This window comes from Penicillium paradoxum (genome assembly GCF_028828445.1).
Source record: "Penicillium paradoxum strain IBT 22861 chromosome Unknown utg000004l_segment0_segment0, whole genome shotgun sequence".
Lineage (NCBI taxonomy): Eukaryota > Fungi > Ascomycota > Eurotiomycetes > Eurotiales > Aspergillaceae > Penicillium > Penicillium paradoxum.
The window spans coordinates 1838947-1864811 of record NW_026643182.1 but is presented as its reverse complement, the minus strand read 5'-3'; the positions used below and the strand labels follow the sequence as shown (position 1 = coordinate 1864811).

The following is a 25865-nucleotide window of genomic DNA, read 5'->3' as shown; positions in this document are numbered from 1 at the left end:
TACATGCTCCAAGAGGTCCCGTGCTGCCGAGACTTTTGAATGTCTGCCGTCTTATCCACTGAGACCGACGCCATGGTAGTTCAACCTGGCACTTCCTCTGCGGAAAACCCGAGGTTCTATGCCAGGGCATACATGCACTACCCAAATCCAGTGACTATCTTGATGAGAATTTCACCAAAGTAGGATTAATGAATCCGTGGCACCATAGTCGAGAGTTTGCTACAGTTGCAAACAGTTGAACTTTGGGAGTACGAATTTGTTGTGCTTGGATCTTTAGAAACAGTTGATATAGCTACGCGAACCCTCAAGTCTAAACTATGATGAGACGCCATGATTTCCAAGGTAAGGAGGGTGACAACGAAGAGGAAACCTAAGGCAATAACAACATTGAAGTCAAGTCTGGGGCTCGGGTGAGGATTGCCCCGCTCTGAACTATACAGTTGATCCAACTTCATGTCTAAATGCAGACGAAAATAGTGCAAAACATGCAATCTTTGAAATTAAGACTCATATACTTTGTATGTCATCCATTTCTACCTGATGCAATATAGCTAGTAGATACAGCCTAGGCATATCATTAAGGTTGACACACAGGATCACTTACCAGGTGCACAAAGAGTCTGGACTTATGAAGAATAATGATACTTCTTCTTTGCTTCATTTTTTTGTTTGTCCAATTTCTGATTTCTGCCTTTCAACTTCTTTTTCTGTTTTTCTTTGTGCCTTCTCGGTATCTTGTCTTTTTGTTCGCATTGTCCTTGAGGTACATCTATTATTGGCCTGGTACCGTTGTTAATCTTATTATTAGAGACTATGTGGTCCTGAAATAAACTTCTCGGCAGCGTATCCAACAACAATAGCCTCGATTTCCTAGAAATTCCAATGGATTATTAGCCTCATGAGTTGTAAATAGCTATCCTAACAGGATACTCTGTAGCTCAAGCTCCCACGGCCGCTCTATATAAGTCCCCATCTTCTCTTTCCCTTGCAAATCCTCTCCATTTTCCTTCTTATTCTTATCATTTTTCTTTCTCTCGAGCTCTCTAAGTTCCTCTATCTCGTAATCCTGTCTCGCTTCCTACAATCGCAGTATCTTTTATCAACATGTCTTGTTCCCAATCTTTTCATTCGCGGGAGAACCCCATCATTGACCATCCCATCGTGAAAGATGATCCGGACCAATCGTCCCAGCAATACCCCATCACTTTTTCTCAGACTGTGCATAACAATGCTATCGACAACCCCCATACCTCCCAGTCGGCTAGCCGAGTTCCTCCGGAACCTGTTTTCTACGATTCTAAGCTTCATAACAGAATGGCCATTGGCTTCGTCCTCAATCAGAACGATCAGAAAGGCGACCATGGTCATGTTCCAATTGCCCGATGTGCCGAGCAACTGTCCGATGGCGACAGTAATGATCTAACTACATCGGACAGTGCTCTCCCTAGTAATTCCGTTGAATATTTTACTCCCGAGGAAGCTGCCCTTTTTGAGCCTTATGGAGACTCTCCTTTTCCCTGGCACCTGAGACCTGGGACCGTCGAAGATGTGTATGAGTTCTGTCGAATCACACGAGGAAGGATGGGCGATGAATTCCCTGGCAACCGTGAGGCTTTCTATCCGCCCCGTACGAGTGCTCACGCTCAGGACCTTGGTTCTTACCTGGGTGAAATGTCCGAGGCTGATGAAGCCTGGACTGCCCATTGTGAGAAAGCTTTTGCTGCTGCGGCAAATCTGGCCTGCGGGTTCTGAAGCCCCTGGGTCTCAGGCTAGTTCCCACAAGCGATCTCGCTCCACTTCGGTTCCTGGCCTGAATGTCGACGAGTCTCTTTAACTTGGGGCTTTCTTTCAGTCCACAGTGAGATTCCGAGTTCACCCTTCTTTGAATTCAGGTAAACTCTCCTGATCTGGGAAATACAAATAGATCCATATCCTCGGTAGGTATCTTTCAGTTCAGCTCACTTTGGAATTCCACCTTCACACTTATTTATAGTCATATGACTTCTCTCGCTTTCACCCCAATTTCGTTTTCTTTTTTGGATGGGGCCGTTCTTCTTGTCTGAATTTAGCCTGCTTGACTTTTAATTAAACTTACCCTTGCTTTTCTGTCTCTTCTCAGGCTTATCTTGTTTCTCGCTTACTGTTATTTTATTTCCGGTCTTTTATATGCGATGAGTGAATCAACTAACACAACTATATGTAGGTACATGGTAGGAAAGCGATGTACAAATCTTGCGGTTTAAGGTTGAAAGCACTCGGAGGGAAAGGAAAGGACCAACCCTGACAGCTCCAGCCTAGGACATATTTCTAGTGCATACATTTATGTACATATCAGGTGCAGTCGGTCCTTACATCGGTCACATAGTTTGATATAATTCCTTTGATGATAACATTGAACAATCGTTTGGCTAGTAGCAACCAGGGTAGAATTCTCATTATACCAAATGCCGGTCGTCTTCGGGTCGAACATCTCGATTAAGCTCTAGAGCGTATATAGATGCATATAATTATCTGGCTATGGATAAATGAAGACCCTCAAAGATCACAGAAAGCACATGGGCGGTGTTATATATATATATAACATCGATTGGTGGTCAGCTATCAATTCGTACTTTCTCCGAACCCATTACCAGGCAAATCAGCCTGCACTCCGCGTACTCCATACTGAGTAGATATAGTAGTAATTATACGCGTATGACCCTAAATTTGTATTCACGATGAAGTGCGATACCCTCAAAATTCGGGGCCAAAAGCACTACAATATTCTACTCACCACTTTAGACAGCCAATCGTAAGAATCCTACTACTGGGTTTAGCTTGGCATATGCTAGCTGGTAGGGTTCTTTACTAGCCTCATACAAATATACGGGTCTTTCAATCGAGCTTTGCGCCCGTTACACTATGACGACTCCGCAAGCGCCGGAATCTCAAGGCTGGTTCCCACTTGGGGAAGGAAGAGGTACGCAAACCTCTCATATAACTGCGAATGAGATGTTAAATTTCATTCCAAGCATCGTCAATTACTTGCTCGCCCAGCAAACCTTTTCTATCTCTGGTGGATTTGCCGACTGCTTGCCTTCCGATGCCTATGCTCTTGTGACAGCCTGTGAGGACAATGTTCTCCTATATGACAATGGAGGAAAAAAATACGTGGTATGTTCTGCCGGGTCAATTAGTTATTCGTTGTTTTCGGTGTACTAAATATTAATATAGCAAGGCCGCTGCTTCTTGCGTTACTATGACCGTTGCTGCAACATCACCATTCGAAGATCATATAGCTACAAGGTTTCTTTGTGCTGAAAACTGGTTCTATGGCACTATATATCGAGAAATTCCTGCCTCTGTCACTGGTAGGTCCTAGATATTATGTCAGTATATCGAATACTCAGCTAACAGTTGTAGCTGCTATCACCTCATCCAGTGGGTTTATCCGCATAATTGCCTAGACCAAGCCATTATCATCTACTTCAACCTTCAAGTAGCGCCCCTCGCCATGTCTACTACGGCAATCAGTAGCATAACTACTTCAAGCAGCATGCAAACACCTACATCGAGTCGTACACCGAGCTCAAATTGAGACGGCTCTTCGCTTTCCGGGGGCACAATTGCAGGTATTGCCATTGGATGCGTTGCGGCGATCGCTTTGCTTGCAACTTTCTTCCTATGCAACAAGGTCGCAGCATGTTTTGGGAAGCGGGAGGGAGATATGAGGGGAATATACGAAGCACCATGCAGCCCAGCAGCAAGGCAGTCCAAGGGGCTGTATGAAATCGGAACATCGAGCGCTCACAGTACGACATTGAATCATGAAGTGTATGGGATTGGGTCTTCTGGTCCGGACTCCGAAGGAACATCAGGGCATCATGAAATTGGACCATCGTGATGAAGACTTATAGATTGCCTGAATTGGAAAAAATCGCATTCCAATAGGCCCACGATGCATTTTGTAAGTCAAAGCCTATGAGAACCGTCAATTCTATTCATTGTCATCAGACCTTCGTGCCTGATGTTTCAGGCCTCGGACCCCGTATCAGTTGTAACTAGTAGCCTTGGCACTGATCAACCATTGGTAGTCAGTGTGGTTGTTGGAGGTCACTTCTGAGGAGATGACGATCTCAAATTAACAGCTAGTCAGAAGGCAAGGAAGCGAGCCCAAACACCAGCAGGGCAGCAGAGCAAGTTGGAAGTTGTACATAAAGAACACGTGGGGCGACGTCATTTGGAAAAAGACCACGGGTGCCTGTCACCGCTCTACACGTCTTCGACTTTGAATTCCCAGAACTTTCTCTTGTAAATGCTCACAACTATTTTCAACCGAGTGTTTCTGATAAAAATGCGTTGTGGATCGTAACGACCTGGCCCCCGATGACCGCCCGTATCTAGCTCTCCGTTTCAGGACCGGGGGTGGAGATTAGCTACTCCAAGTCCGAGCTGTCTGAGCTCTCCCACAAATATCCGAATGGCGGGCCCGATCCACACCTACGGTCCAAGCTGCTTGCTAGTGGATGAAGAGCAGGACCACACCAGACCGCAAGCACTACCATCACCACCAGAACTCCGATCACAGTTCTTTTATATTTCATCGTTACCGATCGATGATCCACTCGCTCCACTGCCACCGCCTGCAAGCCACGCGACTGGAAACGACAGACTTCCTCCCACACCGTTCTCAGCCAGAGACAACATTGCCCTAGAGGATGCCTGGAGTGGGCTACGGGAAGCGAGAAAAACCAAGATAATCGAATACAACAGATCCAGGTCAAACACATCGGGAAGGCCTGGCATAGCTGTTCCTGGGCACGAATTGGTCTCAGATGTCGAACTCCACCACAAGCCGACCAAGCAAGAGGGCCCTTCTTTGATTGGTAGTAAAGAAAGCAGTCTAAGCAATCCTCCGTTGCTGGACGAGATTCCCTCCCGCAGTCACAGGAGCCACCTCGGTTTTGCTGCCGGAAGTGCGAATGCACGAGCTTTGGAGCTTGGGAAGGAAAATCAGATCGGATCCTCACTGGGCGACGGCTTGGATTACGACACTCCCAGGGCAATTGCCATCGATCGGAAAAGACCACGTTCTTCATCCGTCAACGAATCTAGCGCAGCCAAAAGAAGAAACAGTGATTCATTGGAGACCAAAGATGTGGGTGAAGGTGAAGAGACACAAAGTCTGAGAGCCGATCATTCTCGCGATGCGAGCATGAGTGGTTCACCTTTTATACGGGTGCCTACATCTCAGTTCCAAACACCACTTGGTCGCTCGTTTGAGTCCACGACATCAAAAGAAGGGGGCGAATGGCAGGCCGAACTACGAACCAGTACTCCTCCTCGCAGTGTTCCAAAGCCTTCGGGCCTGAGAACGACTGTTAGCCTGGATCAATTGACACTGGACTCGCAGGAGGAGAGAACCGAAGAGCCAAACACCCAGTCAAAGATTCCAGTTGGAGTTTCACGGCTTCACTTGGTTGAGTTACCAAATCTAAAGGTGAATAAATCCCTCTCTACTCTGGATTGTATTAACATTTGTCTAGATGAAACCTATTTACTGGAGTCCGCTTCAAGACATATCAAATGTAGTCCGAGCCACCTGGTTCTACAAGAATACTATGTTGCCTGTTGAAACAGAGCTTGCGAATAAGCTGGAAAAAGGCTACATTTATTTGAAGCCTTGGACCGACACCTGGCAAGATGAACTGAATAGTTGTGTCGAAAACGGCGCCGACGCCGAGTTAAAGATTGTCTATCCATTGTGGACGAACCAAGACAATCGATCTGCAACTTTACAAAACCTACAAAGTAGTGACACACCTCTAGATGACGCAGGAGATCTCTTGAAATTCGACAAAAACCAAGCGGCAGGCGGCACCTCTGTTCAATCTGAGAGCATCAAATCATACCTCACATCCAGTGCCATCTATGTCGATGCAACAAATGCTCAAATACTCCGGCCAAGCTTACTTCCCTCTGTGTCGAGAGGACGACGACCTCTTGGTCCAATCAGAAAGGGTCGACAGATAGGCATACCCGTGGTTCGCGGCTTTAGTCGAAAGGCATGGGAACGATTGCACCCGTCAAAGCCCAATCCTATTGACGTGCGTCATTACATCCGCAAGACACAGTCGAGGAGTTCCCACGCACCAGGTGAACAAATATGCTATGCGTGCAAGATGGAAGAGTCACGACCACCTCCCACAGACCTAGTCCTCGTTATCCACGGCATCGGGCAAAAGTTATCGGAGAGGATGGAAAGCTTCCATTTCACTCACGCCATCAACGCGTTTCGACGAGAGGTGAACATGGAGCTTAACAACGAACCTGTGTGGCCGCACGTGCGCGAAGACCATGGGGGAATCATGGTTCTTCCTGTGAATTGGCGCATGAAACTCTCCTTGGATGACCCTGAAGTCGAGTCTGATATCGAAGATCCAGCTAGCAACAATTTCTCTCTTGCAGATATCACGCCTCAGACACTTCCCGCCATCCGATCTCTAATCAGTGATGTGATGCTTGACATTCCTTACTATCTATCACATCACAAACCGAAAATGGTCAAGGCAGTGGTCAGAGAAGCGAATCGTGTATATCGCCTCTGGTGTAAAAACAACCCAGGGTTTCAAGAACACGGCCACGTACATCTCATTGCTCACTCCCTCGGAAGCGTGATGGCTATAGATATTCTTAGCCAGCAACCAACACATGTTCCACACTTCGACTTCTCCAATACGCCTTTGCATAGCGACATATTTGAGTTCGATACTAGACATCTTTTCCTTTGTGGTAGTCCAGTCGGCTTCTTCTTGCTTCTTAACAAGGGTATGTCCCAACGTTTTCCAACAATGTGAGTGGCATCTAACACTCCTACAGCTAGTCTTCTTCCCCGAAAGGGTAGAGAAAAGCCAGGCAGCGAAGGTGACGATTTGCTTCGTGGTGTTGCCGGTGAAGCAGGTCAATATGGCTGTCTTGCCGTAGACAACCTCTACAACATCATGCACAACACTGACCGTAAGTGAACTCGGGAGTATTCTAAGACCACCTCGATATCCACTTTGTCTCCCATACTTACAATACATATCAGCAATCGCATACCGTGTCAACGCCGCAGTAGACTCGGAGCTCTCCAATTCCCTCAAAATGGGCTCTATCCCCAGCTCCACCTCCACATTCTGGCAATCTTTCGGGAGTGTCTTCCGCTGGAGCCCGGCTCCTTCTACATTCCTACCATCCACTGTCCCTATCCGCCCCGCAGCGGTCTCTAAACTCCCGTCCAATGTGGAACTCGAGACTCACGACTTCACACGCGAAGAAATCGCTGAGAAGCGCATGCTTCTCCTGAACGACAACGGCCAAATTGACTATTATCTATCTGGCGGCGGCGGTCCATTGAATATTCAATACCTCAATATGCTGAGCGCGCACAGCAGTTACTGGACACTTGGGGATTTTGTAAGATTCTTGGTTGTGGAAATTGCAAGAAAGCAGGGAAGGGAAGGGACACTCCTTGCGTTCCGATCCGAAAAAAAGAAGGGTTGGAAGTATTTCAAGGGTTGAGTCCATGTTCGGGTTCTCTATGGGGATTTCTACGTAATCGATCATAGCTTCAGTGTTAAGCTTCTTGACTAGAGATAGAACACGTTAATTGATCTTAATATCTGCATATAAACAAACAAAATTCATTTCTAAAAGTGCAATGCATTTGTATCTTTTGAACCAAACCGCCAGTTCGTGACCGTATATAGTCCCAGATGCAGAAATATAAAAAGAAAACACCAAAACACAAAAGGTTTTCGGGAGATCCGGTCTCCATCCAGGCATCAGTCATATATCGTATCGCATTTCTAGCAAATGACTCGGGTGTCCGACCCATGCACATCTCCCATCAACAAAGCTTCCACAATCTCGCCCTTGATACCAATGCCTCGTCCGGGCCGTAGCACAACCAAGGCGTTCGCCTTGGCAAGGCTACCGACCTTCGAGGACCGCTGTCCAGCGCCCTCGAGACCCGTACTCGTCGCGTACAACCGGCCATCAGAGCGCGACGCCGTCACTACAGCACGGTGGTATTCCGTACGCTTGGGGTCAAGCGGGAAATGATGCGTGAGTACGACAGCGACGCGCGGAAGACCAAGTTGTGGCGCGAGCCAAGGCCTGGAGCTGACTGCCTGGGAGCTGTGGCCCAGTCCTGTGAGCTTGTGCAGCGAGGGGAGGACGAACAGATTGAGAGTGACGAGGGCGGAGGCCGGGTTTCCGGGAAGCGAGAAAATGAGTTTTGATTGGCGTTCCTGCTGGGAGGATGTGGCACCGCCGGATGCTTTGAAAGGGACGGTTGCGAAGGTGGTTGGCTTGCCTGGTTTCATAGCGACGCGGCCGAAGTGAATGGTGCCGCCGAGGGAGCGTTCAATTGTTGGTTTGAGGAGGTCGAGCTCGCCCATTGAGACGCCGCCGGTTGTGATGATCACGTCGACGCTGGCGGAGGCCCGGCCGATACCCCGTAGGGAGTCGCGGAGGGCATGCTCGAGCTCGCTGGCTGGTGTGTCGCGAGCGATGCCGAGGTCGACCGTTTCGAAGCCCCATGAATTTAAACATGAGAGTAGTGATGGTCGGTTGGAGTCTCGGATCTGCCCGCCAGTGAGGATGCATGGGTCATTGTGTTCCACGAGCTCATCGCCGGTGCTCAAAACGCCTACGCGTGGTTTCCTGAAGACCTTGACAGTCTTGGTACCCGTTGATGCTAGTAAGCCTATCTCTCCACCAACGGGGCTGATTAGGTCGCCGCGGGCGACAATCTTTGAGCCTAGTGTGACATCGCTACCAGGCTCGCGCACATTCTCGCCGGGCTCGATGTCTTCGGCAAGGATTTCGATCGTGGCTTCTTCTTTGCCATCAGGCGTGCAAGAATCCAAGACGGTATCTTCGACCATGACTACGGCATTTGCATTCGGGGGGAGAGGGGCGCCTGTGGTGATTCTAGCGATTGTGCCCGGTTGCAGTGGCTCCAGATTGCCACCGATGTTGGCATGGGTGATAGAGGCTACGGGGAAGATGCCCTTTGTGGACTGGTTGTCGGCGCTGGAGCCTGGTGCGATGATGGCGTAGCCATCCACGATACTAGCTCGATACGCTGGCACGGCTTCGGCAGCATAGACGTCTTCGGCGATGACTGATCCAATCAACGACGTAGTCACTGGGACTTCAATGACTTCTGGCTCGGGGGTTTGTTCATTGATCCGCCGGAGTGCTTCATCTACAGACAGCATTGGGTAAGGCGAGGAGCGATAGCGCCGATGGGGTCCTGCGCTGGGGTCATTGGACTGCGGCCTTTCGGACGGCGACGTATGCGCTCTGGGGACCTTGTGTCCATGTCCATGATCATGGCCATGGTGGTGATGGTGATGATGATGATGGTGGTGTTGATTATCACCAATGCCAGCGTCTGATTCCAGTTTCCTCACGCCTCCAGCATGGAGATTCCGTGAATTGGCACCGGCAGACTGTAGACAGGCATGCGGGAGAAGCTTAACAACAGCGTCGAGGTTCTCCATGGCTCCTTTAGGTGAACCCGGTAAAGTAATAATCAAAGTCTTCTCACGAACACCAGCGACTGGTCTGGCCATCATAGCAACTGCGCGGGAATTAGCTGAAGTAAATAAGTCTTCCAGGGGTGCCGTGGTGGCGCGCCCTTATGTCATGCTCACAGGGAGTTACTTTGAGCGAGGCAGCAATCATGCCGTGTCTTGAGGTCTTGGTTAGTTTACTAGCGTCAATCCGGCATCCATGGCATCAAGCCGACTCACACTAGACCCGGCGCATGGCGCTGTATCAGGGGTGACACTGCCTAGTGACATCATGAGCATTGGCACCGCTTACAATTCCAATTCACATACTTCGGGGGTATTGTCTCTGATAGCAAAACCTGTTCCTCCGCTGAGAAGAACAAGATTGTACCAATCAGGGCCATCGGTCCAGTCGCAAACCGCCTGTTGGATCTGGACCATGTCGTCCGGGACGATCTTGAATGCGGGGGGTTCCCACTTCCCCTCCGCGGCCAGGATGGGCGTGAGTGCATCGACGACCTTGTCGCGAGCGGGATCCTCCGAGGCTGTGTCCGAAACAATCAGGATTGTAGCTCTTAGTTTGGTCTCCATGATGTTGCATTGGCGAAGTCTGGGGAAGTGGATGTTGGTGGGGGAAGTCTTTGAAATAGGAAAAAACATCGGACTATCGCGAAACCCCGACCTGAGTTAGTGTAATTAGTGCAATTAGGGAGATTAGTGTCAATTCTCCTGGACTTGTCGTACGAAGTATGCCAATCATGATTGATCGATGGGCTATTCCTGGTTCATATCCATTTCATCTGATCCTAATTATCCCGAGGTTTTACTAGCGAGGCCTCCCAAATTGGGTCGAGGGGATATCCAATCCAACCAGACAACCAGGAGTATATAGATGATCTCACATCTATATGCGGAGGGTTTCTCGGTATATGATTCGGTTGTGGGAGAATCAGGCCCACTGCAATTGGGATTAACTGACGCTATATGATGGATTCGGGGGTCAATAACGGAGTTATTTCAGCTCCAGTAAGACTACTCCGTACCAACCCCCCAATTGGGCCATAAGGGCTGAATATCGACTGGCTGGGAGAAAAATGGGTTGTGTATATTCCTGGCACTGAGAGCCTCCATATAAATTGCGGCAACAATACATGTAGAGTTCATTCGATAGCGATTTCTACAGATATTTGCCCAAATCCCTAGTGTAACAGGCTAAAACTAGCTCGCGCTGCCTCAAATCTGATACATATGATCTCCAAGATCATCGATGCAATTCAAGAAAGCCAAAGTGGCTTCACGTGGTCGACCCCAGACGCCCCAATGCGGTGTATATCGAAACATGAACATGAACTATGAAAACGAGAATAGATTGGCGAAGCAAATTCACCTGGGGCATTTATGTCGAGTCCCCGATAGCTGTTTACCGCCCGAATTGAAAGCTCTTCTCTGTCAAAGGAAGACTCAACTTCAGGCCGCCTCCAACGTCGCCGCCTTTTGGGCCACAAGAAGACCGACAATCAGACCAAACAGACCCAGGACAGAGCTGAAAATCTCGACAACAAGGATCTTGACGAATCTGGAAGAGTAAACACGGTGAGCGACTAATCGAAGAGCACAAGAATAATTTCAATGGGACCACATACAGGCTAGGGTCAGCGGCATCGGCCAAGGCAGCACCACTTCCATTGATACCAACAGAGATACCGCAAATAAGGTTGCAGACACCAACTGTGATTCCTCCCCAGAAGACCGCGTAGCCAGTATAGTAGTTGCTGGAGGTGTGGATTCCACCTTCAGCCACCGGGCTGAGCTTTGAGGAGAAGACAATGGCCATGATAACGCCATAGATAGCCACGACTTCACAGAAGATAATGGAGATCAAGTTCTTGGTACGAATACGAGGCGCGCGGACACCACCGCCAACAATCGATGAGCCGGTAAGGAAGATACCCCTAGAGGATTATGCAGTCAGTATCGTGATGTCAAGTTTAGTACATTGATGACAGGCTTACCATGCTGCGCCGACAACTGAGAAACCAATACACGAAGCGATTCCGATATTTGCCCAAGCGTAGGGAGAAACTTCCTCAAGGAAACGGCCGACCTAATGTGTCGGGTTAGTAAAATGGAATCAAAAAGGTGTGGTGAAAGTCCGTACATTGAATGCTTCTCCCTCTCCGTGGAAGAGCATATCTAGAATCCAGAGCCTCTGATTAGCTGCCAGATCGCACCTTGGATGTGTTGGAACGTACACAATCCCACCACGATGAGAGCGGTGGTGGAGACACCGGCCGGATAGAGGTAAGCCATGGCGACCTCAGGGAGCCTGATGACGAATGAATGAAAAGGTCGGGATGATCGCAGACGTAGAAAACGCAGCCGATAAGGTAGCTGAAGCTCTGGGATGGAAGCGGGTGATGGGGGACTCGGTGGTCGGACCGGATTAACTGCTCCGCTTGGGCGGTGACCTCGCGTTGTGCTTCCCCGGACGGACAGCACCACCTGTTCTCCCCTGTTTTTGCTATTCGTTTTAGGGGAAGACACTTGTTTTGACCTTTGATATTTCCATTGACTGTGTCTTCACATATTCCAACCAATCGCAAACCCCTTTTGTTTTGCGACGCTTAAGTACCCCTGATTCTCACCACATCAACATCTCCGCGACAATGGCTTCCGCCTCCGGAGTTGGGTCGTATTCGAACCCCTTGAAGAAGTTCAAGTAAGTTGTGGCAAAGCGCAGTACATACTGGTGATTGTATTGTTAACACAGAAGTTTGTAGGCTGGTATTCCTAGGCGAACAGAGTGGTAAGCTTCCTATCAGTTCATACATCTGCCCATACACTCAGGTTAAGAAGAGGGGCCAGCACGAGAGGTCTAACACTCACTGCAGTTGGCAAAACATCATTGATCACTCGGTTTATGTATGACTCGTTTGACAACACATACCAAGCAACTATTGGCATCGACTTTTTGTCCAAGGTACGCCACCCCATACCCCGCACAGGGGTCATGATTTATCGAACATCCTTCTGGGACGTTATCCATGCGCAGGATAAGACTAACTATTGTGTCTAGACTATGTACCTCGAGGATCGAACTGTCCGCCTTCAGCTTTGGGATACCGCCGGCCAGGAGCGATTCCGTTCGCTCATTCCTTCCTACATTCGGGACTCGAGCGTTGCCGTAGTGGTCTACGATATTTCGAATGCCAAGTCGTTCCAGAACACCCGGAAATGGATTGATGATGTCCGTGGAGAGCGCGGAAACGATGTGATTATTGTGCTCGTGGGCAACAAGACCGATTTGAACGATAAGCGGGAGGTCACCACCGCACAGGGTGAAGAAGAGGCGAAGAAGAATGGATTGATGTTTATCGAAACTAGCGCAAAGGTCGGGCACAACGTTAAGCAATTGTTCCGGAGAATCGCTCAGGCTCTTCCCGGAATGGAAGGCGAGGCCAAGCAGGGCGAAAGCACAAGTATGTCCATTGTCGCATCTCATCCACTCACTCCACATTGTGCTAACCATGATTCCACCCCCAGTGATCGACGTTAATATTAATCCCAAGGAGACGACCACCAACGACGGCTGTGCCTGTTAATATTCCCCCGCATCCATTCTTCTGTCTCTAAGTGCCCCTATCTCGATGATGAAAATCGAGGCTGTCCATGATATTCTACAATTTTCGAAGATGTACATGTTTCTTCTTTCTTTACTTGCTCCTCGGGTCGATAGCGTGCGTGTCTAGATCTTTCAGTACCCTGCGGTCGTGTCCAATTCCTTTTTTTAAGCTCTTGGGAGGAGACAAGGTGTTTTTATTTCCGTTCAACCAGCATCATATCTTTTTTGTGGCAGTTGAAGTTGCTTCGCTTGACTTCCTTTGGGGGGTCTACTGCTCTTCACCCTGGCAACATGAGCTAATATGTTTGATACGCCCGATATGCTTTCTTTGTTGAAGCTGTATAATATGGCATTCGCTTCTGGCCAACGCACGGTATAGCCGGCGCCAATCAAATATGAACTCAACATTATCACATATTTTAGTTCAGATACTTCAGTCCATGTTTTAATTTGATCTACCTATGAAAAGGAGTAGGCCTCCCTGTTTATCGCTATATATTTCGGCGGTGTTGCGCAATGCCCACAACCATCTGACACACCCATCACTTGCCGGCAAGCAAGATATCTATTAGAAAACAAATCCTCTCAAATCTGTTTCATGCTCCAAATTCCATGCTCTCTTGATTAACGAGTCGATCCTGTCCGTATCTGTGATACCACCATATTTGGCAAGCGCATGCGTTTTCGATTCAATTTCGGGCCTAGAAATATGATGTCAGAACAGACGTGACTTATTATCCAGGGTAAAATAAGATACCTTGTCAAAGGAAGCTCCGGATCGCCCTTTGCAAATGTGACTGACTCTGTGAAAGTCTTGCCAGATTTGCACGTAACGATGTCAGTTCCCTGCCACCTCTCAGGGAACTGAGCATCAATCTCTGCGTTATATTCCATCTTCACTCGACTCTGGAATTTACGCAAAGAAGCATCCTCTAGATCAGCTTCAGTAAAGTCGGTAATCATAGCTTGACCCTTCTTTGCCGCGATGGCAAGTACAAAGCCCATTGAAAACTTGCTTTGATGAACTGTATCGCCATTTCCACTGAGGCTAAGTACATTAATAGCGGCCTGGTATGTGGGAACAAGAACTGAGTCGATATCGTCGAATGAAACTTGGTTCTTGTCCATCAGATTCAAGAGTGCATCCACACTAGGATGGGTGTGTCGGCAGGATGCATGCCACTTGAAGCTCGAGCGAATGACGGCGAATTCTTTACCCAGGTTTTGGTCAATTGCTTCTGGGTATGTTTCACCGGGCACTAGTGCAGCACCCATTGCACGTGGCCCTTCTAGGATATCTCGTGGACCGAGAAGGCCATCGCGAGCAGAGTAGGCAGCGAAGATGCCGTCGAAACAGGCTTTGGCTGTGTGCACTTGCTTCGAGTGGGCTGCATCCATCAAGAATTGCCATAAGCCTGCAGCTTGGGTTCCAGCTGTTCCGACTGCTGATGAGGTCTGTTTTGCATCAAGTTTCAAAAGATGGGCTACTGCCGCTGCAACTCCAATGACTCCACCTGTCGCGGTAGTATGGAATTTCTACAAAAGGATATGTTAGTTATCAAGAAGCAGCGAGTTATGCCCAGGATTTCTGGCTTTGTGATATAGGTATAGTTTGCGTCTTACCTCATAGTGGCTCTTGCCTAGATATTCACCAACGCGGCAACCGACTTCGTAGCCAACCACGCAAGCGGTAAGAAAATCTTCTCCGCTTGCTCCAATATCCTGTGCTACCGCAAGAGCAGCCGGGAAAATGACAGTTGCCTATATGATGTACAAATCAGCATTCTGTGGGGCGATATCCGAGGGAGAGCCATCCAAGGTGGGTCCCGTGGGGACAATAAGAACGCAAGCAAGACTCACAGGATGCATGATGCTTCGATTGTGAAGATCATCCTGCTCGACCACGTGAGAGGCAGCAGCATTGATCAGACTAGCAAATGCTGGGCTAGTAGTGAGAGATTGGGAGCCATCGATCAATTCACTCTTCCCACTCGAAGGGCCCATTTGGGTTGCGAAGCGCACCATCGCGGAAACAGCAGGGTGGCTACGACCAGCTATAGTGCAGCCCAACGTATCCAGAAAGAAGTCCTTGGTGCGTTGGATCACATCGCCTGGAATGTCATTATATTTCAGGTTGGCGGCCCATTGGACCAACCGATCAGTTCTGGTTTCTTGGTTCGAGGAGACGGTCATAGTGAAGACTCTCTTGGGAAAGAACAGAAAGATATGAAATGAATGAAACGACCTGAAGCCTGCCCTGGGTTTTCTCCCAAATATATGCGGGGGAAAAAGCGGGCTGGCTATTTACTTACTTCCAAGGTTACTCCCCCTCCTCAGAAGTGGGTTATGTGCTTCCCGAGGTATACAACCCTTGAACGGGCATATAGATGAACCATTGAGAATATCTAGGGCTGTAGTATATTTTTTTGACAGTTTTGCAAATGGGAACTTGACCTCTCACAGTGCTAGACTAATTACATACCGGTGATAACTGTGCAAAGAGGTCGTAAGACACCCGCGACGAAGACATCCAAGAAATAGTATATAGCCGACTCTCGATGCGGCGTGTTTCCCAATAGTTCTGCCTTGGCTGTAAGGCACCAATAATAGGGGCTCAGGCATCCATATTTTCATAAATTTTCACAAAATTCAGTCGAAAGCAAGGGGGCAAACCATGACAAGGGTGTTTTTCATCACGGAGGAGGTATAAAGCCCCAAATCAAGAGAACCCCTTCAGTGACCAGACTGGCTAGGAGCAGGATAACTACTACAAACTCGAGAACTATACTCCATAGATGCAATGCTAATGACTTCATTAAAGTGGAATACCGTGAGAAATAATGCATTCGAGAACGGAATCGGGCAATTGATCTTCGGGCGGATCGCCCGGGAAATAGCGCCCCTGGACAATCTGCGGTGCCCTACACCCAGCCTTTTTCCTCTTCCCATGCTTTGCCCGTATATATACCCAACGACATTTCCATCGCTATTTCCATCTTGAGAACGCGCATTCTTGGCCAGAGGCCCTCAACCATAACCATGGGATTCGCTTCCCGTTTTCTCCGCATTCCGCGACCAGAGGTAAGCTGAAATCTCATCCTAGGTGCTGCCTGAAGCTAACTCGTCTCGTGACTTTAGTCCTTTCTCTATGTGATGAGCTTAGAGACTGGCGCTTCACTGATCACCCTTTCACTGCTTTTGAATAAAATTAGCGGTCTCTATGGCCTATTAGCTCTGCTGACCGGTTATCACCTCTCACCGGTACAACTGTCAATGTACATTTGGTCCCTTCTCGCCCTCGGACTCGCCGCACTCTTGTTTCCCCATATTCGCAAACAGTCGCCTCTACAATGCCTCGCCCTCACCTATCTTTATGTATTCGACAGCCTAATTAATGCCGCCTATACTGCCGCCTTCGGTGTGACTTGGTTCTTGGTGGTGTCGCAACATTACGACAGTGGCAAAGCCGCCGGCCCAGGGGGCGACACGATTGCCCAGACCGCTGGCTTCACCAGCCCCAAGTACGATGCAGCCTACGTCGAAATACAGAACACCAAAGAAGGCAATAACTTCGTCGCTCATCCCCCGCGTGCCGCCGATGATCTCAGCAATGTCGTCCTTCAGCCCGAGAGTCTCCAAAGTATCATTTTCATCTGCCTTTTGTGGGTGATTCGCATCTACTTTGTTCTGGTGATGCTCGCCTTTGCGCGCCAGGCCCTCCGCCTCTGGGTCGCGATCCCCCGACACACCCAACTCCCCACACACAGTCGCAACGTCTCAGTCGCCAGTGTCGCCGATATCGACCGAGAGCCTTTCTCCCCTTATAGCCCCGATGGGCAGGGCTGGCAAGGTAAGCTGGGTCGCATTATGATCGGTATCGGCCACAGCTACTGGTTGGGTGAAGAGGAAGATGGCAACTGGCTTAGCGGTATCAACCACAAGTTCCTCAACCGTTCGGGCAACACGGAGCTGCCCGGGGCTTTGGAACGAGAGCGGAGACGTCGTTCTGGAACAGGACCTCCTCAACCGTCGCCGTCCCTTGTGCGATCAACTGTTCTTCAGCAACCAATCCCTGAACATGGCAATGGCATGAATGTCAAAATGCAAGATTGGACCGCGCCTCGGTAAATGATTACTTCGACCGTCTTAGCGGCTATCTATGAACATTGCTCGCATCACTGTACACCGCTCCCTTTGGAACTCGACTCAATGTCTTGAACTCCCGATTCCCGGCCTGGCTGTGCGCGCCGGATGTATCGATCCGGCGGTCTGTCTAGTCGGAGGACACAATCCTTTTTGGCTCTTGCGTCTTTTCCCTCGTTTCAAAATGCCACCGATTAGGTACTCGATAATCGACTATTTGGCTTCACTCGAGACCCCCCACATTATGAAGCCCGAGCTCCTCTTGCTCGATTTTTACGACACACTTTGCATATATGAATTGGAATGGGACCAGGAACTTAGCTATGATTCACACCACCCTGCCTCATCATTCGATCTTTGGTCCTTCTGGGCCTGGAAGGCGTTTTAAATCTCGTCAATTTGGGAATTGGGGCGCTCTAACTCGAAACGAGTCTTGGCTCACGGTCATGCTCATGGTCATTTATCTAACATCCACGGTTTTGGCGTCGGGACAAATGTATATTGGTTATCTGATATAGGGGTTTTGCATCTTTCCCCAGATTTTTATGTCTTAATATTGTACACAGTTGCTTTTGGATACACCTCACATATATTTTCACTACAAGTTCCTCTTGGCGATCTATCAAGTGTTGGCTGTAGCCGTCAAACCGAAGAACGCGAGTCTGTCCCACTCTCAATCTTGGCCATGGGTTCTTCATCTTGTCATGTACAAGCGAAGCGCCTGGCATTTCTCTAGGGTGAATGTGTGCAATACTCGGCCGACAATGTGGTACCTGAGGCTGATTGGCTACATAGGTAGAGTCACTCGCGGAAAGTATAGGCGAGCGAGATCGGTGAAGACTTTCAAGCTTCGGCATTTGACCGGTAGTCTTGTTTCAGTAGGGATTACCTCCAAGGCTTGGGATACCAAGCCCTAGACTAGGCCGGAGACACGGGCGGGCACTCCGAACGAAATGCAATTGTTAGGCATCGGTAATTGTCGTGGTGCTATTGGTACGTCCGCAGAACGTGGAGGAAGACTAAGTAGGATTGGGGTATGTGAGCTACTCCCACCCAATTCTGCAGGATGTTTGTAATTTAGGCTCAACCTGTGACTGAAGCAAAGCCCTTGAAACCCCGGGCATGTAACTATTGTATAGATCTTGACGGGGTTCTTGGGCCATTGTCCAGGCAAATCCCGACGCTGACGTGCTCGGAGGATCACGGGGTCCCCCGCACTGGGCCCAAAGCGGCAAGTTTGCATCGCCGGCGACGGGTGTTTGCATTGATGTCGTGATCGAAACGCAACCAACGGGCCAATCAGCGGACTGCTGATCTAACCCCGACGACGGAGATTCATGCGTTTGAGGGAAAGAAAAAACCACTGGCTCTTTTCTTCTTGAATAAAAAAGAAGTTACAAGAGAGACGTCCTCCTCAATTGTCTCGTCTCCCTTGTTATCACCTGTTTTCGGTTCCGTGCTGCGAGTGGGAGATCGCTGCATACTGATAAGACATATCGCGGTCCAATTAACCATCCCACTTGTGCTGTGAGCCTAACAGTCAAGAATAGCTAATATGGCATCCATTTCAACTGCTGCTGAGGCAGGTAAGTCATCCTATGGTGTATCTCGGTCTTGGAATTGGAGATCAGTGACTGGTGACTGACTTACCATCCAATTGTATAGTGGCGAGAATCGCCTACCTCACCAGTGATACCGTCCTCTCCGTACAGCCTGCGCTGCAGAGTGACTCATTGTTCTCAAAGTCGCTCAAGGCCCTCAAGGCTGGCAAGAAAATCAACTTGTCATCAAAACCCACCATTGTAAGTTCGAATAGTTGACATTACGACATCTGAACCCCGCTAATTATATGGCTAGGTCCAAGCTGTGCGGTACAATGAAGACCCCCTTCTTTCCGCATTCACTCCTCTTCAGAATGGCGAGACTATCTCCGTTGTCACCAGCTCCTCGGTCCTGATCACCGCCGTTCCTCACCTCTACCGTCTCGCCAACAGCCCCGTAGTCATCCACGTTGCGCTGGAGCCCTCTCCATTCCCCGATTACTCCGTGATTAGCTCCATTCGCCAGTCCGGCTTCACATTCCTCCACTCAGAAACCCTGCAAGAGGCTCAGGATATTGCTATCACTGCTCATGCACTTGCTCGCAAGTCTGGAAAGGGTGTCATTCATTTCTTCGACCCCTCCAACTCGGCTCAGGATCCTTCTATCGCCGAGGAGGAAGTTGAGGTTGTGAAGAAGGTCTTCAATTTTGGTGGAAATGCCGCCACCTCTGCTGGAGCCCAGACTCTCTATGCTGACTCTGGTCGTGTGGCCACTGTTACCGATGAGGCAGTGGGTACTGCACCTTCTGGCCAACCCTTGTCAACGAATTTGACTGTGCCCTCTCAACCTCAGACTCCCTTCACCGCGAGCGTTGATAACTCATCAGTCGGCTCTTCGCGAAGAGATAGCAGCGCTGGCAGTGAAGCCCCAAGCTCGACTGCCACGACTGTGGATAGCGCCACTATTCGGCCTGTTAGTGCGGGCGATATCTTCGAATGGACAGCTCAGATTTGGAATATTCTGTCCGAAGAGGTCGGTCGTAGATACAACGCTATTGAGTACACTGGTGTTGCCAATGCTAAGTCTGCTATTTTCGTATTTGGCTCTACCGGAGTCTTTGTGGATGCTCTTGCCAATGCTAGTGCCAACCCGGAGTTGGAGAACATTGGTTTGATCACTGCTCGTCTGTACCGCCCTTGGGTCGGTGGTCAAATCTCTAACTCTATCCCTAACTCTGTGGAGAAGATTGCTGTTTTGGAGCAGGTTCGCAAGACCACCCGGTGGGGTCCTTCTTTCATGGATCTGTTGTCCAGCCTGACCCCCTCCGGTGCTCGCACCCAGGCTCCTCAGATTGTTGGTTATCGTCTTGGATTCATTGAGCCCTCTACTGCTGTCCAGGCGCTTCGCGGTGTCTTGCAGAACTTGAACTCCGCTTCCCCTATCCAGAACCTTGAGATTGGAAGCTCTCAGGTTCCCACTGTCGAGAATACCCTTGAGCAGCCTCGTATTGAGAACGCCTACTTGAAGATTCTGAACCAGCTCTTCGGTGAGCGTCTTCACATCGCCAACCAGCTTGGATCTGACAACGCTGGTGTTTCAAGCACCATTGCCGCAAGCCCTGAGTATGGATTCGGCTCGTTGCTGGCTCGCCAAGAGCGCCGTCAGCGCTTCATCCGGGAGGTCGAGGAAGCGTCCAAGTCCGGTGATTTTGCCACTGACGCCCCTAAGTCCACTTTGTCTCACTGGGCTCTGAGCGTAAAGGAAGCCGCCAAGGCTAACAAGCTGGCCCCTGAGGTCATTGCGCAGCTTTCTGACGATGGGTCCGCACTTTCCCGTGAACTCCTTCAGTCTAAGAACTTCTTCTACGAGGAGTCCGAGTGGCTGATCGGTTCCGATGCTTGGGCGTACGACTTCGGCAACTCTGGTGTTCACCATGTTCTCGCATCTGGTGCAAACGTGAACATGCTCATCATTGACTCTCAGCCCTTCTCTGAGCGTGCTGCCGCTGACGCCACTCGCCGCAAGAAGGACATTGGTCTCTATGCCATGAACAGAGGTAACGCCTACGTTGCCTCTGTTGCTGTCTACAGCTCGTACACCCAGGTTCTCCAGGCCATGTCCGAGGCCCAGCAGTTCAACGGTCCCTCGGTTGTTGTTGCCTATTTGCCTTACAACCAGGAGAACAACTCGGCACTCACAGTCCTGCAGGAGACCAAGAAGGCCATCGACCTTGGCTACTGGCCCCTGTACCGCTGGAACCCCGACAACGAGGAGAAGGGTGAGCCAAAGTTCGCCCTTGACTCCGAGCGCATCAAGCGTGATCTCGAGGAGTTCCTTCGCCGCGACAACCAGCTCACCCAGCTCATGAACCGCCACCCAAAGTACGCTCCTGTGCTCTCCGAGTCCTATGGTACTGAGGTCCGCGCTCTTCAGAAGAGAAACGCCAAGGACTCCTACGAGAAGCTCTTGGATGGTCTGTTCGGTGCTCCTCTGACTATTCTCTTTGCTTCCGATGGCGGTAACGCTCAGAATATCGCCAAGCGTCTCGGTAACCGTGGTCGCGCCAGAGGCTTGAAGACTATGGTTATTGCTATGGATGAATTCCCTCTTGAGGACTTGCCTACCGAGGAGAATGTTGTGTTTATCACCAGTACTGCAGGCCAGGGTGAGTTCCCCGTGAACGGCCGTGCTCTCTGGGAGCACGTCAAGAACTCTGGTGATCTCGACCTGTCCACCATCAACTACTCCGTCTTCGGTCTTGGTGACAGCCACTACTGGCCTCGCAAGGAGGACAAGATCTACTACAACAAGCCCGGCAAGGATCTTGATGATCGTGTTGCCTTCCTGGGTGGTCGCAAGCTGACTGACATTGGCCTTGGTGACGACCAGGACCCCGACGCCTACCAGACCGGTTATTCCGAATGGGAGCCCCGCCTTTGGAAGGCTCTCGGAGTTGACAAGGTCGAAGGTCTCCCCGAGGAGCCTGCCCCGATCACCAACGAGGACATCAAGATCGGCTCCAACTTCCTTCGTGGTACCATTGCGGAGGCTCTTTTGGACGAAAGCACTGGTTCCATCCCTGCCAGTGATCAGCAGCTGACCAAGTTCCACGGTACATACATGCAGGATGACCGTGATCTTCGTGATGAGCGCAAGGCCCAAGGTCTTGAGCCTGCCTACAGCTTTATGATTCGCTGCCGTCTTGCCGGTGGTATTGCCACTCCCAAGCAGTGGTTGCAGATGGACGCCATTGCCAGCTCCCACGGTAACGAGACCATGAAGCTCACCACCAGACAAACCTTCCAGTTCCACGGTGTGATTAAGCGTAACCTTCGTGGTGCCATGCGTGCCATCAACAACTCCATGATGGACACACTCGCTGCCTGCGGTGATGTGAACCGTAACGTCATGTGCAGTTCTCTCCCTGAGCTCTCTTCCTTCCACCGTGAGACCTGGGCCATCTCTTCCAAGATCAGTGAACACCTGCTGCCCTCGACCACTGCCTACCACGAGATCTGGCTTAAGGATGAAAACGATAAGAAGATCCAGGTTGGTGGAGATGCTATCGTTGACCACGAGCCTCTCTACGGTCCTACCTACCTCCCCCGAAAGTTCAAGATCACCATCGCCATTCCTCCTCACAACGATACTGATGTCTACGCCCACGATATTGGTTTGATTGCCATCAAGGGTGCCGACGGCCACCTCGAGGGCTTCAACGTCCTGGCCGGTGGTGGCATGGGTACAACTCACAACAACACAAAGACCTATCCCCAGACTGGTCGCATGTTCGGATACATTCCCGCCGATAAGGTTCACCTTGCTTGCGAGAAGATTATGCTCGTGCAGCGCGATAACGGTGACCGTAAGAACCGCAAGCACGCCCGTATGAAGTATACCATTGATGATATGGGCGTTGATGTGTTCCGTGGCGAGGTCGAGAAGCTTCTTCCCGATGGCCTCAAGTTCGGCGAGCCCCGTCCTTTCGAGTTCAAGTCCAATGTCGACACCTTCGGCTGGCTGAAGGATGATACAGGCCTCAACCACTTCACCTTCTTCATCGAGAACGGTCGTATCGAAGATACCGCTGACTTCAAGATGCGCACTGGTCTCCGTGAGCTCGCTGAGATGGGCAAGGGCGAGTTCCGTTTGACTGGTAACCAGCACCTCATGATCTCCCGCGTTACCGATGAGGACCTCCCTGCCGTCAAGGAGCACATGGCCAAGTACAAGCTCGACAACACTAACTTCACTGGCTTGCGTTTGTCTTCCTCCGCTTGTGTTGCCTTCCCTACTTGCGGTCTCGCCATGGCTGAGTCCGAGCGCTACCTCCCCGTCCTGATCTCCAAGCTCGAGACCACTCTCGAGGAATGCGGTCTTGCTCGTGACAGCATCGTCATGCGTATGACCGGTTGCCCCAACGGCTGCGCTCGTCCCTGGCTTGCTGAGGTTGCTTTCGTCGGAAAGGCCTTCGGTGCGTACAACATGTACCTGGGTGGTGGCTACCACGGCCAGCGTCTCAACAAGCGTTACCGCTCCTCCATCAAGGAGGACGAGATCCTGGACATCATGAAGGGTCTTCTCAAGCGCTACTCTCTTGAGCGTGATACCGATGGCGAGACTCCTGAGCGTTTCGGTGATTGGTGTATCCGCGCTGGTGTCATCAAGGCCACCACTGATGGAAAGAACTTCCACGATGGCGTAAGTGATTCCTTTCTCCTATGATACCCACATCATCGATGCTAATTGTATACAACAGGTTGCCGAAGATGAGGAAGATGAAGAGTAAATGCTGAACAGAGCAATGACACATCTAATCTCCGATTTTTATGACCCTCATGGATTCTAAAATTTGTCTTGGTTTGTTTCCTTTAATTCCAGGATGTTCCCACGTCCTGTATCTCATGTCGCAATGCATTGATGTTTTGGCGATTGTATGATTTCATTTCTTTCAAAAATATACTGCTAGAATTTTATGTCTTTCTATTTATCTTCACTTCGTGTATGTGAAATTTACAGGATACCTCCATATAGGCACCTCTTATGCATATATATGACCGAATCCCATACATCCATGGCACTTGCCCCCGTATGAACCACCGGGCGGCCTTGAGGGCGGAAGAAGCCCTAACCGTGGAATCACAACAGGGGCGAGGCTGATGCATCGTTGACATCACAACACCCCAGGTCCTCTTGGCCTCATCAACACCAGGGTTCCCATGACCTGGTTGTTGCCTTTTATTCCAACATACCTTCGTTTTAACTTTCTATTAGACTTCAATTTGAGGTGATCATGAAGGTGGCATCAGTGTTGACAGCGCTCTTCGCACCACTCCTTTACCTGCTCTCCCGGTTTCGTCAAGATCCCGACTGGTCCTATCGACAAGCACTGACAAACACGTGGATGAAAGTCTTTCTCTTCGTTTTCGTGGTTTTCCGCACAAAGCCACCACTCTCCCTCAAGCCAGGTCTAGATGGAGACCGTTTCGTCGTAATTGAACCCGCAGCAACAGAGCTCTACACTGGTATCACAGTCGACGATGAGATCCAGCCAGTGGCTGTCGGAGGCACTTGGTTCCCATCACTCTACCAATACAACACAACAACTACCCAAGACAAGCATGTCATCCTTCACTTTCATGGTGGCTCCTACATCCTTGGCGACGGCCGCACAGCATCTTGCAAATTCCTCGCCAACCACCTGCTGGAGCATACAAACTCTAGCCATGTCTTCAGCCTCCAGTACCGTCTCGCCTGCAACCCCAACGGCCGTTTCCCTGCTCAGCTCCAAGATGCTATTTCCGCGTACTCATACCTAATCCACACACTTCACATTCCAGCCTCGCGCATTGTGCTCAGTGGCGACAGCGCCGGTGCCCATCTCGCCCTGTCCCTGATGCGCTACCTTAGTGAATACGACGACAACAGTACTCTCCCGTCCCCCACATGCTGCTGGCTCTTTTCACCCTGGTGCGATATCCTCAGCTGCCGCGACAAGCACGTCTGGGATAATATCCCCAATGCAAAGGTAGACTACATCCCGGCCGTGTTTCCGGCGTGGGGCGCCAAGCATGTCGTCGGTAATCTGGAGGTCACTAGCGATTTCGAGCCCCATCTCGCGCCGATCTGGAAGCCCTTTGTCCTTCCATGTCCCATTCTGATTGTTTCTGGTGGTCGCGAGGTGATGTCTCAGGAACATGAGCGGCTGGCAAGAAATTTCGGTAAGATGCAGCAGAACGAGGGTCGAGTTGAGTATTTCGTGCAGGATCGTGTGCCACATGATATCCTTATGGTTGCATGGATCTTGAACTTCCGGAAGGAGGCTGGTCAATGCGCTGTCAAGGCTGGCATGTTTTTGAGGATCCAGGCTCTGTCGGATGAAAATGTGAGCGAGGTTCCTAGTGTGGCCTTTGAGCCTCGATGATGCTGCGTATGCCTTGTGAGAATGTCTGAGTAGGTACTTTTTGCTATCTATAGCTGTATGAAATGAACATTCCCAGACCCTTGAGCGTCATGATACGTTGCACCTCTAGGGCTTAGCATACTACTCTGGTATCTCGATCTGAAATAGCTGATTTAGGTGGCTGTGATATTGCCGGCCAGAGTGCCAAGTACGAATTTGGAAGGCCCATTGAACCAGAATGGGCAACACAAGGTCCGTAAATGCATGTTAGTATATTATATCCCACTGCAGCATTAGGAAGCACACTGCTGGAGCATAATGAGATATCACCTTCCTGGCGCGTAGCGAGGAGAAACGGGAACTGTAATCCCAATCCGGCGCCCGGGCGTAGGGTTGAACGCCCAAAAATGGGGTCATGGGCCCTGGGCGAGCCTCTCCTTCAAGTTCTGACCTCAGACTCTAGTCCAGTAGCAAACGCTGGATGAGATACCAAAGCATTCAGCTACAATACCGACGAAACATCTGAGCCAGTGCCATGGAACAAGTTTCCTTTCTGGGACGGTTGCTTATGGAGGCGCCCAGGACATATTGCCGTTGTTTCGCGGCTGGC

At 50.1% G+C, this 25865-nt stretch overlaps 10 protein-coding genes across 10 annotated transcripts; 7 read left to right on the top strand and 3 right to left on the bottom strand.

Moving 5' to 3' along the window:
- Nucleotides 1-1104: 1104 nt before the first annotated feature.
- On the top strand, nucleotides 1105-1752 carry N7457_004435 (uncharacterized protein; the record flags this gene model as incomplete). The annotated part of the gene is made up of 1 exon (XM_057175480.1): nucleotides 1105-1752. One exon carries the CDS (start codon nucleotides 1105-1107, stop codon nucleotides 1750-1752), a length of 648 nt encoding a protein of 215 aa, XP_057032527.1.
- A 1149-nt stretch (nucleotides 1753-2901) lies between these two features.
- On the top strand, nucleotides 2902-3402 carry N7457_004434 (uncharacterized protein; the record flags this gene model as incomplete). The annotated part of the gene is made up of 3 exons (XM_057175479.1): nucleotides 2902-3153; nucleotides 3279-3350; nucleotides 3397-3402. The coding sequence occupies 3 exons, from the start codon at nucleotides 2902-2904 to the stop codon at nucleotides 3400-3402; spliced, it is 330 nt and encodes a 109-aa protein (XP_057032526.1).
- Nucleotides 3403-4459: 1057 nt separating this feature from the next.
- Nucleotides 4460-7542, top strand: N7457_004433 (DDHD family phospholipase; the record flags this gene model as incomplete). Its single annotated transcript, XM_057175478.1, has 4 exons — nucleotides 4460-5479; nucleotides 5526-6807; nucleotides 6859-6996; nucleotides 7070-7542. 4 exons carry the CDS (start codon nucleotides 4460-4462, stop codon nucleotides 7540-7542), a joined length of 2913 nt encoding a protein of 970 aa, XP_057032525.1.
- A 287-nt stretch (nucleotides 7543-7829) lies between these two features.
- Nucleotides 7830-10136, bottom strand: N7457_004432 (bifunctional molybdopterin adenylyltransferase MobB/molybdopterin molybdotransferase MoeA family protein; the record flags this gene model as incomplete). Its single annotated transcript, XM_057175477.1, has 4 exons — nucleotides 7830-9613; nucleotides 9687-9724; nucleotides 9786-9826; nucleotides 9876-10136. The coding sequence occupies 4 exons, from the start codon at nucleotides 10134-10136 to the stop codon at nucleotides 7830-7832; spliced, it is 2124 nt and encodes a 707-aa protein (XP_057032524.1).
- Nucleotides 10137-11012: 876 nt separating this feature from the next.
- On the bottom strand, nucleotides 11013-11855 carry N7457_004431 (H(+)-transporting V0 sector ATPase subunit c''; the record flags this gene model as incomplete). Its single annotated transcript, XM_057175476.1, has 5 exons — nucleotides 11013-11121; nucleotides 11189-11497; nucleotides 11558-11649; nucleotides 11704-11738; nucleotides 11798-11855. 5 exons carry the CDS (start codon nucleotides 11853-11855, stop codon nucleotides 11013-11015), a joined length of 603 nt encoding a protein of 200 aa, XP_057032523.1.
- Nucleotides 11856-12211: 356 nt separating this feature from the next.
- Nucleotides 12212-13147, top strand: N7457_004430 (Rab family GTPase YPT6; the record flags this gene model as incomplete). Its single annotated transcript, XM_057175475.1, has 5 exons — nucleotides 12212-12264; nucleotides 12326-12351; nucleotides 12437-12525; nucleotides 12622-13024; nucleotides 13089-13147. 5 exons carry the CDS (start codon nucleotides 12212-12214, stop codon nucleotides 13145-13147), a joined length of 630 nt encoding a protein of 209 aa, XP_057032522.1.
- Nucleotides 13148-13735: 588 nt separating this feature from the next.
- N7457_004429 (MmgE/PrpD family protein) lies at nucleotides 13736-15360 on the bottom strand (the record flags this gene model as incomplete). The annotated part of the gene is made up of 4 exons (XM_057175474.1): nucleotides 13736-13868; nucleotides 13925-14703; nucleotides 14791-14928; nucleotides 15028-15360. 4 exons carry the CDS (start codon nucleotides 15358-15360, stop codon nucleotides 13736-13738), a joined length of 1383 nt encoding a protein of 460 aa, XP_057032521.1.
- An 846-nt stretch (nucleotides 15361-16206) lies between these two features.
- N7457_004428 (inositol phosphorylceramide synthase regulatory subunit KEI1) lies at nucleotides 16207-17295 on the top strand (the record flags this gene model as incomplete). The annotated part of the gene is made up of 2 exons (XM_057175473.1): nucleotides 16207-16248; nucleotides 16306-17295. The coding sequence occupies 2 exons, from the start codon at nucleotides 16207-16209 to the stop codon at nucleotides 17293-17295; spliced, it is 1032 nt and encodes a 343-aa protein (XP_057032520.1).
- A 1570-nt stretch (nucleotides 17296-18865) lies between these two features.
- On the top strand, nucleotides 18866-23641 carry N7457_004427 (sulfite reductase (NADPH) subunit beta; the record flags this gene model as incomplete). Its single annotated transcript, XM_057175472.1, has 4 exons — nucleotides 18866-18896; nucleotides 18976-19112; nucleotides 19168-23553; nucleotides 23612-23641. The coding sequence occupies 4 exons, from the start codon at nucleotides 18866-18868 to the stop codon at nucleotides 23639-23641; spliced, it is 4584 nt and encodes a 1527-aa protein (XP_057032519.1).
- Nucleotides 23642-24145: 504 nt separating this feature from the next.
- Nucleotides 24146-25276, top strand: N7457_004426 (uncharacterized protein; the record flags this gene model as incomplete). Its single annotated transcript, XM_057175471.1, has 1 exon — nucleotides 24146-25276. One exon carries the CDS (start codon nucleotides 24146-24148, stop codon nucleotides 25274-25276), a length of 1131 nt encoding a protein of 376 aa, XP_057032518.1.
- Nucleotides 25277-25865: the final 589 nt, after the last annotated feature.